Genomic DNA, 15,555 nt, shown 5'->3' with positions numbered 1-15,555 from the left:
AGATGTGTGCTATGGGAAGGAGTGAGGGCTGCAAGAAGGTAGATGAGGGTTGTGTATGCCTTTGGCAGGGGTGCCCACACTTTTTGGGCTTGCGAGCTACTTTTAAAATGACCAAGTCAAAATGATCTACCAACAATAACATTTTAAAAAAACACAACGCACACTGTACGCATAGAAAATGTTAATTATCATTCCTATTCCAGGATTTTTCAAAGAGGTCAAAGCAGATGACTCTATGCACTATTACCTCAGTAACAACCATACAAAAATAGACAAATATACCCCCCTCCCTTTTTACTAAACCACGATAACAGTTTTTAGAGCGCAGGGAGCTGCACTGAATGCCCAGCGCTGCTCTCGACGTTCATAGGCTCCCTGCGCTAAAAAACTCTATTGCAGTTTAGTAAAAGGGGACCTTAGTGTAAAATATAGACAGCAGATATAAATTCAGACACATTTTGATCACTAAATTTAAAATAAAATCATTTTTCCTAGCTTGTCTGGTGATTTCATGAGTCTCTGGTTGCACTTTCTTCTTCTGACTGTGCATCCAATCTTTCTTCCCTTCTTTTAGCCTGTATGCTTCCTCTCCTCCAGACCTCGTTCCCTCCCCCAACTTTTCCTTCCTCTCTCCCTGCCCTTTCTTTCTCTCTGCCTCCCTTTCTTTTTTTTCTGTTTCTCTTCTTTCCTTCTGTCTCCCTGCCTGCCCTTTTTCTTTCTTTCTCCCTGCCCTCCCCCAAGCCACTGCCATCGGGGACCAGGACCCAAACCGCCACCAATAACAGGCCCGAAAGCCGCCGCCGCCCCAACCTCTCCCTGCTTCAGCCGACCAGCATCGCGATCGAGCTGTTGGGGGAAATGCTGCCGGGTCCTGCCTTCGCGGAAACAGAAAGTAGGCAGGACCCGGCAGCAAGAAGAGCAAATGCTTCACTAACCTGTCTCCCGCCTTAGCCCATAGCGAACGCTTGCTTCAGGGCTCTCAACATGTGCGCGCCGGCTTCCCTTCTCCCCCTCCCCCCCCCGGACATAACTTCCGGTTTCGGAGGGAAGAAAAGGGAAGCTAGCACGCACATGTTAGAGCCATGGAGCATAAGTTCGCTACGGGCTGAAATCTCCAAGCGGGTTTTTTTTTGTTTTTTTTTTAATGTTCAGCAGCGGCGGCAGCAGCAGATGACAGCTGGGCGGACCGCCCAGCTAAAAGGCCCTAGAGAGAACACTGGAGAGGAAGGCTGATCGGCCAGGTAGATCAGGACAGCAACACGAGTCTATCACGGAGCCCGGGATGGGCTCCGCGATCGACTCGCGTTGCCTTCCTGAGCTACTGGTCAATCGCGATTGACGTGTTGGGCACCCCTGGCCTATGGCATTGGGGAGAGCTGAAGCAAGGTGGATGGGGTGGTGTGTACCATGGGAAGGGGAAAGGGAATGGGACTTGACATACCGCATTTTCCGTGTGGTTACATAGTAACATAGTAGACGACGGCAGATAAAGACCCGAATGGTCCTTCTTGACTGCCCAACCTGATTCAATCTAAAAATTTGTTGGGGGGGGGGTTCTCCTTAGCTATTTCTGGACAAGGATCTACACAATCAAAGCAGTTTAAATATTTTAGACGGGTCCTTATTTTCTACCTGGGGCAATGGAGTGTTTAAGTGACTTGCCCAGAGTCACGAGGAGCTGTAGTAGGAATCAAACTCATGTCCTCAGGGTGCTGAGGCAGCTGCTCTAATCACTGGGCCACTCCTCCACTCCCGGGAGACTTCAGAGGGTGTTGGTTAACGGTACCCTCTCTGAAACGTCGAGGGTGACCAGTGGAGTGCCGCAGGGATCAGTCTTGGGCCCGATCCTTTTCAACGTATTTATAGGAGACATGACTCAGGGGCTTCAAGGTAAAATAGCATTATTCGCCGACGATGCCAAATTATGTAACCGCAAGTAAAAATGATTTGTCCGACAGCATGAGGCAGGACCTGCTTTTACTGGAACATTGGTCCACAACCTGGCAGCTGGGCTTCAATGCGAAAAAAATGCAAGGTCATGCACCTTGGTAACAATAAAATGAATGGTGAAACCTTGTCCAGGACTACAGCAGAGCGGGATTGGGGGGTGATCATTAGTGGAGACATGAAATCAGCCAATCAAGTGGAGAAGGCTTCATCTAAGGCTAGACAAAGGCTGGGATGTATCCGTAGAGGCTTTGTTAGCCGGAAGCCAGAGGTCATTATGCCGTTGTACAGAAGCATGGTGAGGCCTCATCTGGAGTACTGTGTGCAATTCTGGAGGCCGCACTACCGTAAGGATGTGCTGAGAGTTGGGTCGGTTCAGCGAATGGCCACCAGGATGATCCTGGGGCTCAAGGATTTCTCGTTTGAAGACAGGCTGCACAAGTTGCGGCCATACTCTCTCGAAGAACATAGGGAGAGGGGAGATATGATAGAGACATTTAAGTACATCACTGGTCGCATTGAGGTGGAAGACGACGTTTTCCTTCTAAAAGGACCCTCGTCCACAAGGGGACATCCGCTGAAAATCAGGGGGGGGGGGGAAAATTTCATGGGGATACCAGGAAGTACTTCTTCACTGAAAGAGTGGTGGACCATTGGAACGAGCTCCTGGAGCAGGTGATCATGGCCAGCAGCATACAAGATTTTAAGAATAAATGGGATGCCCATGTCGGATCCCTACGAGGGTAGCATAGAGGAGGGCAGCTTGGGGACGAGTGATAAGAGTGTAGATTAGGGGAGGGTTGTTGGAGTGGGCAGACTTGACGGGCTATGGCCCTTTTCTGCCGTCATTTTCTATGTTTCTATGTATGTTGCTAACTTCCCCCCCTTAGTGTGAAGAGTTTCAGTCTCTGGTAACCAGAGCTGAAATTGTGATGTCATAATGCCTCATTCCACCAATAAGAGTCAACCTCGTCAGTGATGTCACAATAGCTTGATTGTAACGGGATTCATCTGCTGTTTATGACAAGGAAGGAAGGACTGACAAAACGTGGATGAAGAGTATGCATCATAGGGGGGACTGTCCAGTTAATTGATGCGGAATATTGACAGCAGACCCACAAAAAAGCAGTAAAAGTCATAGGTTCTCTGAAGGGTTCAACCTGATAGCTCAGCACTTGAGAAACCACATGATTGTGATATAAATTAAAATCATAAAAATTGTTGCGAAACGGGGTGTCCTCAGTGTGAGAGATCAGCGAAGGGAGATAATTCTCCAGCACTTTACACAGCAAGGCGTACACAACCCTCATCTACCTTCTTGCAGCCCTCCTCCCTCCCGTTGGACACTTACCACTCCAGCACAGGACACCTCACGTGTGCTCAAATTAATCGTGTAATAACTTAAACAGTGGTATCTAATTCATCAATCACCCAAGTGCAAGATAAAGCAGGAAGTCCCGCTCTGAGAACCCCACAGCCAGCTCCTGGATATAAACTCAGACTTAGCTTGAGAATTGGTCCGTTGGTCTTTAGTTTTTTTTTTGACAGGAGCCTTACCTGCCTGCTAAACCACACTTAGGGCTCTTTTTACGAAGCCGCGGTAGCGGCTTAAACGTGCGCGACTTTTCATCACGCGCTAGCTCAAGAGGAGGCGGTCGCGGCCAGCACGGCCGGCGGTTTAGCGCGCACTGTTACGCGCGTTAAACCGCTAACGCGCCTTCGTAAAAGGAGCCCTTCGTGTGGCAGAACGTAAGTCAACCTGAGCTACAAGTGAAAAGGTGCGAGTTCAAATCACAATAACTAACTAACTAACTAAATACAATTGAAACCTTATTGAAAAAGAAAGGAAATATGTACTTTTCTCCGCTGTAGACACGTGGCCGTCTGCTGAGAGCGTATGTTTTCGTATTGGTTCCTTGCCGCAGTGGATCGTCGAGAGGGGACTGGTGAGGTGGCTCTTCCAGTGGATTCCAGTAACTCTGCTCACATATGCCTCGCAGTAAAATCTCAGCTAGTTGCCTGGCTATCGTCTGAGGAAGTCAGCAGAAGAAAAAGACAGGAATCTTTTCAGTTGGATGAAAGATACGGAAACATGGCGGACAGGAGGCCAATTCCTACAGCATGGCAGGTTGAGCTGTCTTAAACTCAGAAATAAAATGTTAAGGTGCCATATCATAGAAACATAGAACATGACGGCAGAAAAGGGCCACGGCCCATTTAGTCTGCCCACCCTAATGGCCCACCCCCTAACTACTTCCATGAAGAGATCCCACGTGCCAAATAGAAACATAGAACATGACGGCAGAAAAGGGCCATGGCCCATCTAGTCTGCCCACCCTAATGGCCCACCCCCTAACTACCTCCATGAAGAGATCCCACATGCCAAATAGAAACATAGAACATGACGGCAGAAAAGGGCCATAGCCCATCTAGTCTGCCCACCCCCTAACTACCTCCATGAAGAGATCCCACATGCCAAATAGAAACATAGAACATGACGGCAGAAAAGGGCCACGGCCCATCTAGTCTGCCCACCCTAATGGCCCACCCCCTAACTACCTCCATGAAGAGATCCCACATGCCAAATAGAAACATAGAACATGACGGCAGAAAAGGGCCACGGCCCATCTAGTCTGCCCACCCTAATGGCCCACCCCCCTAACTACCTCCATGAAGAGATCCCACATGCCAAATAGAAACATAGAACATGACGGCAGAAAAGGGCCACGGCCCATCTAGTCTGTCCACCCTAATGGCCCACCCCCTAACTACCTCCATGAAGAGATCCCACATGCCAAATAGAAACATAGAACATGACTGCAGAAAAGGGCCACGGCCCATCTAGTCTGCCCACCCCCTAACTATCTCAATGAAGAGATCCCACATGCAAGTCCCATCTTTTCTTAAAATCTGGCACGCTGCTGGCCTCAATTACCTGTTGTGGAAGATTATTCCAGCGATCAACCACCCTTTCGGTGAAGAAACATTTTCTGGTGTCGCCATGAAATTTCCCACCCCCGATTTTCAACAGATGCCCTCTTGTTGCCATGGGTCCTTTAAGGAAAAAGAGATCCTCTTCCACCTCGATACGGCCTGTGACATATTTGAACGTCTCCCCTCTCTCTGCGTTCCTCGAGTGAGTACAGCTGCAACTTACCCAGTCGTTCCTCATACAGGAGATCCTTGAGACCTGAGACCATCCTGGTGGCCATTCAGACCATCCTGGTGGCCATATCAAACCAAGCAAAAAGCAATGTTACTTACCGTAACAGTTGTTATCCAGGGACAGCAGGCAGCTATTCTCACTAGTGGGTGATGTCATCCGACAGAGCCCCGATACGGACGTCTCACAAGCATGTCTTGCTTGAAGAAACTTAGAAGTTTCGAGATGCCCGCACTGCACATGCGCCAGTGCCTTCCCGCCCGACGGACCGGGCGTGTCTCCTCAGTTCAGGTAGCTAGCCGAGAAGCCAACCCAGGGGAGGTGGGTGGGACGTGAGAATAGCTGCCTGCTGTCCCTGGATAACAACTGTTACGGTAAGTAACATTGCTTTATCCCAGGACAAGCAGGCAGGTATTCTCACTAGTGGGTGACCTCCAAGCTAACCTCAATGGGATGGTGGGAGAGTTGGCAACTTAGGAGAACAAATTTTGTAACACTGTTTGGCCAAACTGTCCATCCCTTCTGGAGAAAGTATCCAGACAATAATGAGAGGTGAATGTATGAACCAAGGACCAAGTGGCAGCCTTACAAATCTCCTCAAACGGTGTCGATCTGAGGAAGGCTACAGAGGCTGCCATTGCTCTGACCTTGTGGGCTGTGACCTTACAGGGAAGGGATAATCCAGCCTGGGCATAGCAGAAAGAGATACAAGCCGCCATCCAGCTGGAGATGGTGCGCTTCGATACAGGTCGTCCCAACTTGTTTGGATCAAAGGAGACAAAAAGTTGAGGAGCACTTCTGTGTGGTTTGGTGCGATCCAAGTAGAAAGCCAAAGCACGTTTACAGTCCAGAGTGTGAAGAGCTGATTCTCCAGGATGAGAATGAGGCTTTGGAAAAAAACACTGGAAGCACAATGGATTGGTTGAGATGAAATTCAGAGACCATTTTAGGCAGGAATTTCGGATGAGTGCGTAGGATCACCTTGTCATGATGGAAGACTGTGAAAGGCGGGTCCGCCACTAAGGCCTGAAGCTCACTGACCCTACGAGCAGACGTGAGGGCCACTAGAAAAACCACTTTTCAAGTGAGAAACTTTAGCGGAGCCTTGTTGAGAGGCTCAAACGGAGGTTTCATCAGCTGAGAAAGGACAACATTGAGATCCCAAACCACTGGAGGCGGTTTGAGAGGAGGATTGACATGAAAAAGTCCTTTCATAAATCTGGAAACCACAGGATGAGAAGAGAGAGGTTTCCCTTGTAGAGGCTGATGGAAAGCCGCAATAGCACTCAGGTGGACTCGTATAGATGTAGACTTGAGACCAGACTGAGACTGGTGTAGAAGATAGTCCAATACAGAGGATAGGGAGGCTCGCTGAGGCTCCTTGGAATTGGAAACACACCAGGAAGAAAATCTAGTCCACTTCTGGGAGTAGCATTGACGAGTAGCAGGCTTCCGGGAAGCCTCTAAGACATCCCTCACCGCCTGGGAAAACTGGTGAGGAGTTACGTTGAGAGGAACCAAGCTGTCAGGTGGAGAGACTGGAGGTTGGGATGAAGCAGAGACCCCTGATGCTGAGTAAGCAGTGAAGGAAACACTGGAAGTAGACACAGTCCCCTGCTGCTGAGTTGAAGGAGAAGGGAGAACCAAGGTTGTCTGGGCCACCGAGGAGCTATCAGAATCATGGTGGCATGGTCGGACTTCAGCTTGACCAGAGTCTTTTGAATGAGAGGAAACGGAGGAAACGCATACAGAAAGCGATTCCCCCAATCCAGCAGAAAAGCATATGCCTCGAGGCGATGAGGATCGTAGATCCAGGAGCAAAATTGAGGCAGCTTGAAATTGTGGGGAGCCGCAAAGAGGTCTATCTGAGGCGTCCCCCACTGAGCGAAGATCTGATGAAGGGTCTTGGAATGGAGTGTCCATTCGTGAGGCTGGAGAAGACGACTCAGGTTGTCTGCCAAGACATTGTCCTTCCCCTGAATGTAGACAGCTCTGAGGAAGGCGTTGTGGCGAATCGCCCAATCCCAGACTCTGAGAGCTTCCTGGCAGAGGGAGGCCGAGCCCGTGCCCCCCTGCTTGTTGACATAATACATGGCGACCTGATTGTCGGTGCGAATGAGGACCACCATGTCGTGAAGCAGATGTTGAAAAGCTTGAAGAGCATTGAAGATGGCTCTGTGCTCCAGAAGATTGATTTGATGGAGTCGGTCCGCACTGGTCCAGAATCCCTGAGTGCGAAGACCATCCAAGTTTCCAAGTTTCCAAGTTTATTAGTTTTTTTAATATCCCGACCATCAAGTGAATATCTGGCCGGTTAACAAAGTTTTGTATAGGCTAAAAATATTATAAAATAAAGTGAACATAGAAGACATAGACTAGACAAACTGGATAGTGAGGAAAGTGGGGGGAGGAGGGGAGAAGTTACAAAGTTTAGAGAAAGAGGGGGGGGTGGGGAAAGGATAGAACGAAAGGGATAGGGTGGCATTGTTGAGGCAAGTGCTTAATGAAGTCAAACAATGCAGATGAGCTCCCCAGGCATAGATCGAGGAATCGGTTGTGAGAACCTTCTGGTGGGGAGGAGTGTGAAACAGCAAACCTCTGGATAGATTCGAAGAGGTCATCCACCAAAGTAGAGACTGCCGAAGAGCAGGAGTAACGATGATGTGTCGAGACAACGGATCTGACACCTGAGTCCATTGAGATGCCAGGGTCCACTGAGGAATTCTGAGATTGAGCCTGGCAAACGGCGTCACATGAACTGTAGAGGCCATGTGGCCCAGGAGGACCATCATGTGTCTCGCTGAGATGGACTGGCGAGAAGACACAGACTGGCAGAGATGAAGAAGAGCATCCATGCACTGAGGAGGAAGGAACGCTCTGAGGCGAATGGTATCCAGGACCGCCCCGATGAAGGGGAGAGACTGGGTAGGTTGTAGGTGAGATTTGGGAAAGTTGATCTCGAATCCCAAACTCTGCAGGAACAGAATCGTGGACAGGGTCGCCGAGATGAAACCGGAGGCCGAGGGAGCCTTGATCAGCCAGTCGTCGAGGTAGGGAAATACCTGAAGACCTTGGTTCCGGAGTGCCGCGGCCACCACCATCAGACACTTCGTGAAGATTCTGGGGGACGAAGACAGGCCGAATAGAAGCACTCGATACTGTAGATGGAGATGTCCCACCCGAAATCTGAGGAACTTGCGAGAGGCCGGATGAATGGGAATGTGAGTGTAGGCCTCCTTGAGATCCAGAGAGCATAACCAGTCGTTCTGCTCGAGGAGGGGGTAGAGAGACGCGAGTGTCAGCATGCGAAATCTCTCTTTGACTAGGAATTTGTTGAGGCAGCGTCCCGTTGGACTGGAGGACGGCTAACGTCATTCCACTCCACAAGAAAGGCTCAAAGATGGAGACAGCAAACTACAGACCAGTGAGTCTAACATCGATAGTGAGCAAACTAATGGAAACTCTAATCAAACACCAATTAGATAAGATCCTGGATGAGGAGAATCTACGGGATCCCCGACAACATGGATTTACTAAGGGGAGATCCTGCCAATCCAACCTGATCAGCTTCTTTGACTGGGTGACGGGGAAGCTGGATATTGGGGAGTCCCTGGACATCGTGTACCTGGACTTTAGCAAAGCATTCGATAGCGTACCACACTGCAGGTTACTGAGCAAGATGAGTTCTATAGGATTAGGTAACACATTGACGAAATGGGTTGGGAGCTGGCTTGGAGGTAGGCTCCAAAGGGTGGTGGTGAACGGCACCCCCTCCCTCCGAAATGACGGAGGTGATTAGTGGAGTACCACAGGGCTCAGTCTTGGGCCCAATCCTATTCAACATCTTTATAAGAGACTTGGCAGAAGGGCTTCGAGGTAAAATAACATTATTCGCCGATGACGCCAAACTGAGTAATGTAGTGGGCAAATGCACAACAGACGAAGATTCAGTGCCCGACAACATGATGCACGACCTACTCCTACTGGAGCGATGGTCTAGGACATGGCAACTCAACTTCAATGCCAAAAAATGCAAAGTTATGCACCTGGGCAGCCAGAATCCATGCAAGTCTTATACCCTTAATGGCGAGATCCTAGCAAAAACGGTAGCAGAACGAGACTTGGGGGTAATCGTCAGTGAGGACATGAAGTCTGCCAATCAAGTGGAGCAGGCTTCGTCCAAGGCAAGACCTGCGAGGCAACCGGCGAAGCGTCGGCCTCCTCAGAAGGGTCAGCCTAAGTCTCAGTCGCCTGCTGTCCCTAAGGCCACTCAGCCTTTTTGACTGTCTCGTCGAGGGCATAACCAACCTCGTTCTGCCTACCCCTGTTTTTCCCATCGGAGGCCGCCTCCATCATTTTTATCATCGCTGGGAGGCCATAACAACCGACCTCTGGGTCCTTACTATAATCAGGGAAGGATACTCTCTTCATTTCCATTGGGTCCCTCCGGACCACCCTCCAAGAGAGTATCCTTCCAACTTGACTCAGACCGCTCTTCTTCTTCAGGAAGCTCAGGCTTTGCTCCGGCTTCGTGCCGTAGAGCCGGTCCCGACGGACCAACTGAACCAGGGGTTTTACTCCCGGTACTTCCTTGTTCCTTGAACTGTAAGGACTGAGAGGGGCGCAGCTGGGATTTTAGGAAGTTTACCTCGAACCCCAGACCTTGAAGGTAAATAATAGTCTGTCGGGTCGCTGAGATAACCCCTTCCCTGGACGGGGCTTTGATCAGCCAGTCGTCCAGGTAGGGGAATACCTGGAGGCCCTGCGCGCGTAAAGCAGCTGCGACCACCACGAGGCACTTCGTGAAGACTCGAGGTGACGACGCCAGGCCAAAGGGGAGGACTCGGTATTGTAGGTGCAGGTCCCCCACCTGAAAGCGCAGGTACTTGCGGTGAGTGGGGTGCACTGGAACATGTGTGTAGGCTTCCTTCAGATCGAGGGAGCAGAGCCAATCGCCCTCGTCGATGAGAGGGTAGAGAATCGGTAGGGAAAGCATCCGGAACTTTTCACGCACCAAAAATTTGTTGAGTCGCCTCAAGTCTAGAATTGGGCGCAGGTCTCCCGTCTTCTTTGGTACCAGGAAGTAACGGGAGTAGAACCCTTTCCCCCGTTGGTCAGGGGGAACCACCTCCACTGCCCGTAGGCGAAGCAGTTCTCGAGCTTCTGAGAGAAGGAGGGGTAACTGAGTTCGGTTGGGAGGGCACGCCCTTGGAGGATTGTCTGGAGGGTTTTCCCGAAAGTTGAGAGAGTATCCTGATGAGATCACGCCAAGGACCCATGCGTCCGACGTGACTTGTTCCCAGCGCGGGTAGAAGGCTCTGAGGCGTCCCCCAATGGGAAGGAGGCCTGGGGCTGTGGCGGAGGGGGCCAGCCCCCATCCGCTTATCCCGTCAAAAGGACGGGGATGGTTTGGCGGTTGCAGGCGGCTGGGACTTGGGCGGAACCCGATGGTGAGCTTGCGGGTGTCTGGGTGGAGGCCGTGAGAAGGCAGGGGTAGACTTTTGAGGGTAGCGGCGAGGAGGGGCCCTGAATGGCCTGGACGCTGGCGGTTTTGTTTTTTGCCGAACGAGGGATGCAAACGAGCGTTCGTGCTCCGAAAGGCGTTTTGTAGCTGCCTCGATAGTGTCATCAAAAAGTTCTTTGCCCACGCAGGGGAGGTTAGCCAACCGGTCCTGTAAGTTGGGGTCCATGTCGACGAGGCGTAACCAGGCTAGGCGGCGCATGGCGATAGCGAAGGCTGCCACTCTGGAGGAAAGTTCGAAGCCATCATAGGCCGCGTGAAATAAATGGAGGCGTAGGTTGGAGAAGACCTCCAGGAGCAGATTAAAGGCTCCTTGGCGTGAGGCCGGCAGGTCGGTCGCAAAGACTCCCAACAGTCCAATGAGATGTTTCAAGTAGGACGTGAAGGTGAAAGTGTAACTTTGTACCCTAGAGGCCATCATAGAGTTCTGGTACAGTCTTCTGCCGAACTTGTCCAGGGTCCGACCCTCTCGACCTGGGGGGACCGCCGCTGAGACCCGGGAGGGGTGAGCCTTTTCAGGGAAGATTCTACCAGCAGCGACTGGTGGGAGAGCTGTGGTTGCTCAAAACCTGGGTATGGTACTGTACGGTACTTGGACTCCATTTTGGAGGGGACAGCTGTTACCATATAGGGGGTCTCCAGATTCCTGAAGAAAGCCTGTTGGAGTACCGGATTGGGCGGTAAGCGAAGGGACTCTCTGGGCGGTGACGGTAAATCTAGTTCCGCCAGGTACTCTTTAGAGTATCTTGAGTCGGACTGGAGGTCTAAGTCCAGAGCGTGGCCCATGTTCTGGACAAAGCGAGTGAAGGAGGGGCGAGACGTTCCCGGGGCCCCATGTGGGGACGGTGAACGAGACTTCCGTCAGGCGGAGAACGACGGGGAGGCTTCCCTCGAGTATCAAGGTTCATGCTCTGACCCGCGCTCCGAGACTGGGGAAACACTGTGGCAGTGTTCCGGGGTCGAGGACCTGCGTCGTCTCGAGGAGCCCCTCTGAGACGATGCCGGGGTACGGGGTACCGATCGATGTCGAATCGGTGACCTTGACCCGGACCCCCTCGGCGAAAGCCTGGGACCTCGGCTTGGAGCCCCGGTCCGAGGGGGAGTTAGGAGGATGTGAGGGTTGGAGAGTGATAACTCAGTCACCTTCAGCGGTCCTGTACGGGGCGTCGGTGAACGGCCTCGTAGTGTGGGAGAACCCCGGGCCTTCTTAGAGGTACGGTGGTTCGAGGTTTCGGTCGTTTTAGCGCGACGCTTTGCCCCGCGGCGGTCTGAGGAGGGAGAGCATCTTGGGCGCCTCGGGGAGGAATCTGAGGAGGATGGGATGCGGCGAAGCTGGCGCACTTTGCCCCGAGGGGGCTCGACGCGAGGCTCAGGCTGGTCCGGCGCACGCGAGGTCGAGGTCAGGGCCGGTTGTAGATGGGCAAGTGTAGCGGACAGCTCCGACGAGATCATCGCCCAGAGTAGGTCCTGGAAAACGGGCACGGACAGCATTGAGGGCATGTCCGATGCCTCGGTGCACTCCACCGGGGGCGACCTCGTATCAGAGTATTCCCGTGTGGTGGAGGCACGGCCCGAAGGCTTGGAAGGTTTCGCCGGGGCTGAAAGCATGGGGCTTCCACCATGCGCCGCCGGTGTCCCCGAGGCTGGCTTCTTCGCTGGTGCGGAACCTGAAGAAGGAAGAGGAGACTTACCCGGGGCCGAGGCTTTTTGCTGTCCCGAGGTCTTCGGGGTCGAGTCTCGAGGTGGTGCCGAGGTGTTCGGGGCCGAGGTCAAGGCCGGGGTCGAGGCCGGGGCCGACCTCGAGGCTGAGGTAGAGGGTTGGTCGGCGGTGAAAAGGTCCGCCATGCGGGCTTTTCTTCGACGAAGGGCCCAGTTCTGAAAAGTAGCCCACTGGGGGCAGGAGTCGGTTGGATGGGCGGCCCCCAGGCAGAGGATGCACCGGCGATGCGGGTCTGTGATGGAAAGAAGCCGCTCGCACCGGGTGCACTTTTTAAAGCCGGTCAAAGGCCGGGACATAGAAAAACGAAACTGGCCGAGGCCCAAGTAGCCACATGGCCGCGGCGACCCGGAAGCCTCCGGGTCGGTCAAAATGAAGCAGGAACAGATAAAAAAATAAATAAAAACGCGCACAGCGACTAAATCAATAAAACAATAAAAATTTGCAGTGCTAGAAGGCAGTTGGGGCAGAGCCTAAAAATACACGTCTTCTAGGCTCAGCGGAAAAATTTGAACTGGAGACCACGAGGGGGAGATGCGCCCTCAGGTGGAGCAGGAAGGCACGCATGCGTGGAGCAGCAGAGCAAACTTTAAATCTTCAATCAAGTTTGCTTGAAAAAGCTGTCCGCATCGGGGCTCCGTAGATGACGTCACCCACATGTGAGAATATCATGCCTGCTTGACCTGGGATAAAGAAAGAAAGGGGGAGGGACAGAGAGACAGAAAGAAAGAAGGGAGACGGGACACAGACAGAAAGGGGCATGGAGAAAGACAGAAAGAAAGGGGCATGGAGAAAGAAAGAAAGGGGGCAAGGAGAGAGAGAGAAAGACAGACATATAGAAAGAAAGGGAGCATGGAGAGAGAGAGAGAGAAAGAAAGAAGGGGGCAGGGTGAAAGAAATAAAAAGTTGAGGGAGGGAAGGAGACAGATGCCAGCCCAGGGAAAAGGAAGGGAGGAAGGACGGAGGGAGAGAAAGGAAAGAAAGAGATGTCAGACCATGGAAATAGGGACGGAAGAAGAGAGAGATAGAAGGGAATGTAAGACATGGAAACATAGATTTTGAAAAGAAAGCAGAAAAATTGAATATTAAGTTAATGCCAAAGATGGCAAGGCAGAAAGTGAAGACGGAGAGAAAAACAGTCAAAGGACAAGAAGGCCCTGGAAACATAGTTAAAAGCACAGAAAAATAAAGTCACCAGCCAACAAAGGTAGGGAAAATGATTTTATTTTCAATATAGTGATTGAAATGTGTCAGTTTTGAGAAAGGAAAGATATTAAACTTTAAATGTGAGGGCTGCAGAAAAAATAGTTAATGACAATTTTGCATAAGGTAAAACTCTTTATAGTTTATAGAGTTTTACCTCATGTGAAGTTGTCATTTCTTTAATAAGACAATAACTATTTTTTCTGCGGCCCTCCAAGTACCTACAAATCCAAAATGTGGCCCCGCTAAGGGTTTGAGTTTGAGACCACTGTGAAGCTTAGTAAATCTTTTACTTTTAAATAGGTGAGAATTTGGAATACACTTCTAGATTCTCTAAGACTGGTAGATCAATTATTTCAATTTCAAAAAAGTTTAAAAACCTGGTTGTTTTCACAATAGTTACGGTAATTTGATTTTCACTGTCGTATAGTAATTTTAAGCAATTCAACATACTTTTTTCTAACTTTTTCCATCCATCTAATCTAACCAATTTCTGTTTTTATCCCACAGTTTTTACTTGTTATGTTTCATTTTTTAACGAACTGTAAACCGAGTCGAGCTCCTTAGGGAGTAGATTCGGTCTATAAAATGAAGATTAGATTAGATTAGATCTTTGAACCCAGATTTTGGATTGCTTGATGGTTTACTTTACTGTTGTTTTATGCTCGATTGTGGGCTGGGTGGGAGAAAATGGTACAAGGTTTGTTGCTTCATACTTTTTGATAGGCTTATTTGGCTCTGGTTTTGTTGTATTTTTCTTGAATAATATCTTTATTAGAACTTCCGCACGGTCATAACACAAGAACAGGACAATGCAAAAGTAAGAAAAATGCAATGGAAAAGTAAGAAAAATAGCGCAAGCAATTCAAAGCAGTCCAATAATGACAACTTCAACACAAATAGGTCCCAAAAGCCCATTTTACAATTGTAAACCGCAAACAAACCCCTCCCAAATCAAAGTTAAGTGAAAATAGTGAACATAGAAAAAGAAAAAAGGGAGAAAAAACACACCCTTCACACATCATGCACTCCAGAGACTCTCCCTCCCCCTAAGAGGTGTGCAACAGAAACCAGACTGGACTCGAGATGAGAGCCCTTGCAGGACCCCAGCTCCAAATACACCTGGGAACTCTCACCATAGTAGGCCCTGCTACCAAAGCCATATATATCTTAAACGGGCCGGATTCTGGCCCTTCCCCCTTTCTGTTGTATTTTTCTTAACGGTATTTTGTGCTTTTCTTCCAATAAACAAATTTTTTCTTTTTCTTTTTAATTAATTCTTTATTAATTTTCAAAACTAATACAAAGTGCCATGAATTTTACATACATTAATAAACAAAATAAGCAGTTAAATTCCATCAATAACACTACAGAGGAAAAATATCTCACCCCTTTCTTCCAACAATTCAATCAAGAAATAAATCAAAAGGATAACCCCCAGCCACCCACCCCGTCCTGGATATATATAAAAATCCATAGGAGGCTTGATATGCAGCAATGTTCCACATATAATTGCCTCATACGTCAGAGGGATGGTTGATTCCAGTATGAGGTTAATCTGTCCCCATATTGACTTCCAGAAGACATTTGAAAACTTGGCTTTTCTTCAAAATGTAACTACTCCCTCCCTCTCCATTATTCTAAGTCCCCTCTTTCCTTCCATTGGAGTTCCTTTCTTTTTTTAATTCCTGTAAACCGTGTCGAGCTCCACTTCCGTGGAGATGACGCGGTATATAAACTTAAGGTTTAGTTTAGTTTAGTATCAAAGGACAATAGAACAACAGATGATCCAGTGTCCCTATGTCCAAATGACAGTGCCAGCATCTATTAGATTTAGAACTGTCTAACTTAGGTAACCTAACCGGGGTCCAAAAAGATCTATGTAACAGAAAACACGTTTTTTAAAAAATGCCTGACAGGGCCATATTTCACCCAAAGGATGCATCATTGACAACGCTAGAGAAGTTAAATAAACCACAAGCTTCTCTCCAGAGCAGGGGTGTC

The 15,555-nt window shown here is 49.8% G+C and overlaps 1 protein-coding gene across 2 annotated transcripts in view; it reads right to left on the bottom strand.

Annotated features, from left to right (window-relative positions):
• TTC7B (tetratricopeptide repeat domain 7B) overlaps positions 1-15,555 on the bottom strand; it is a 416,190-nt gene that overhangs the window by 285,084 nt on the left and 115,551 nt on the right. For both annotated transcript variants that reach the window (XM_033951913.1, XM_033951914.1), the window contains exon 7: positions 3,805-3,977. In XM_033951913.1, coding sequence (XP_033807804.1) covers positions 3,805-3,977 — 173 coding nt within the window. The remainder of the gene's footprint in view (positions 1-3,804; positions 3,978-15,555) is intronic.

The sequence above is a fragment of the Geotrypetes seraphini genome, chromosome 7 (genome assembly GCF_902459505.1).
Source record: "Geotrypetes seraphini chromosome 7, aGeoSer1.1, whole genome shotgun sequence".
NCBI classification, from domain to species: domain Eukaryota; kingdom Metazoa; phylum Chordata; class Amphibia; order Gymnophiona; family Dermophiidae; genus Geotrypetes; species Geotrypetes seraphini.
Note: the sequence above shows the minus strand (reverse complement) of the source record. Positions and strands in the feature narration are given on the sequence as shown.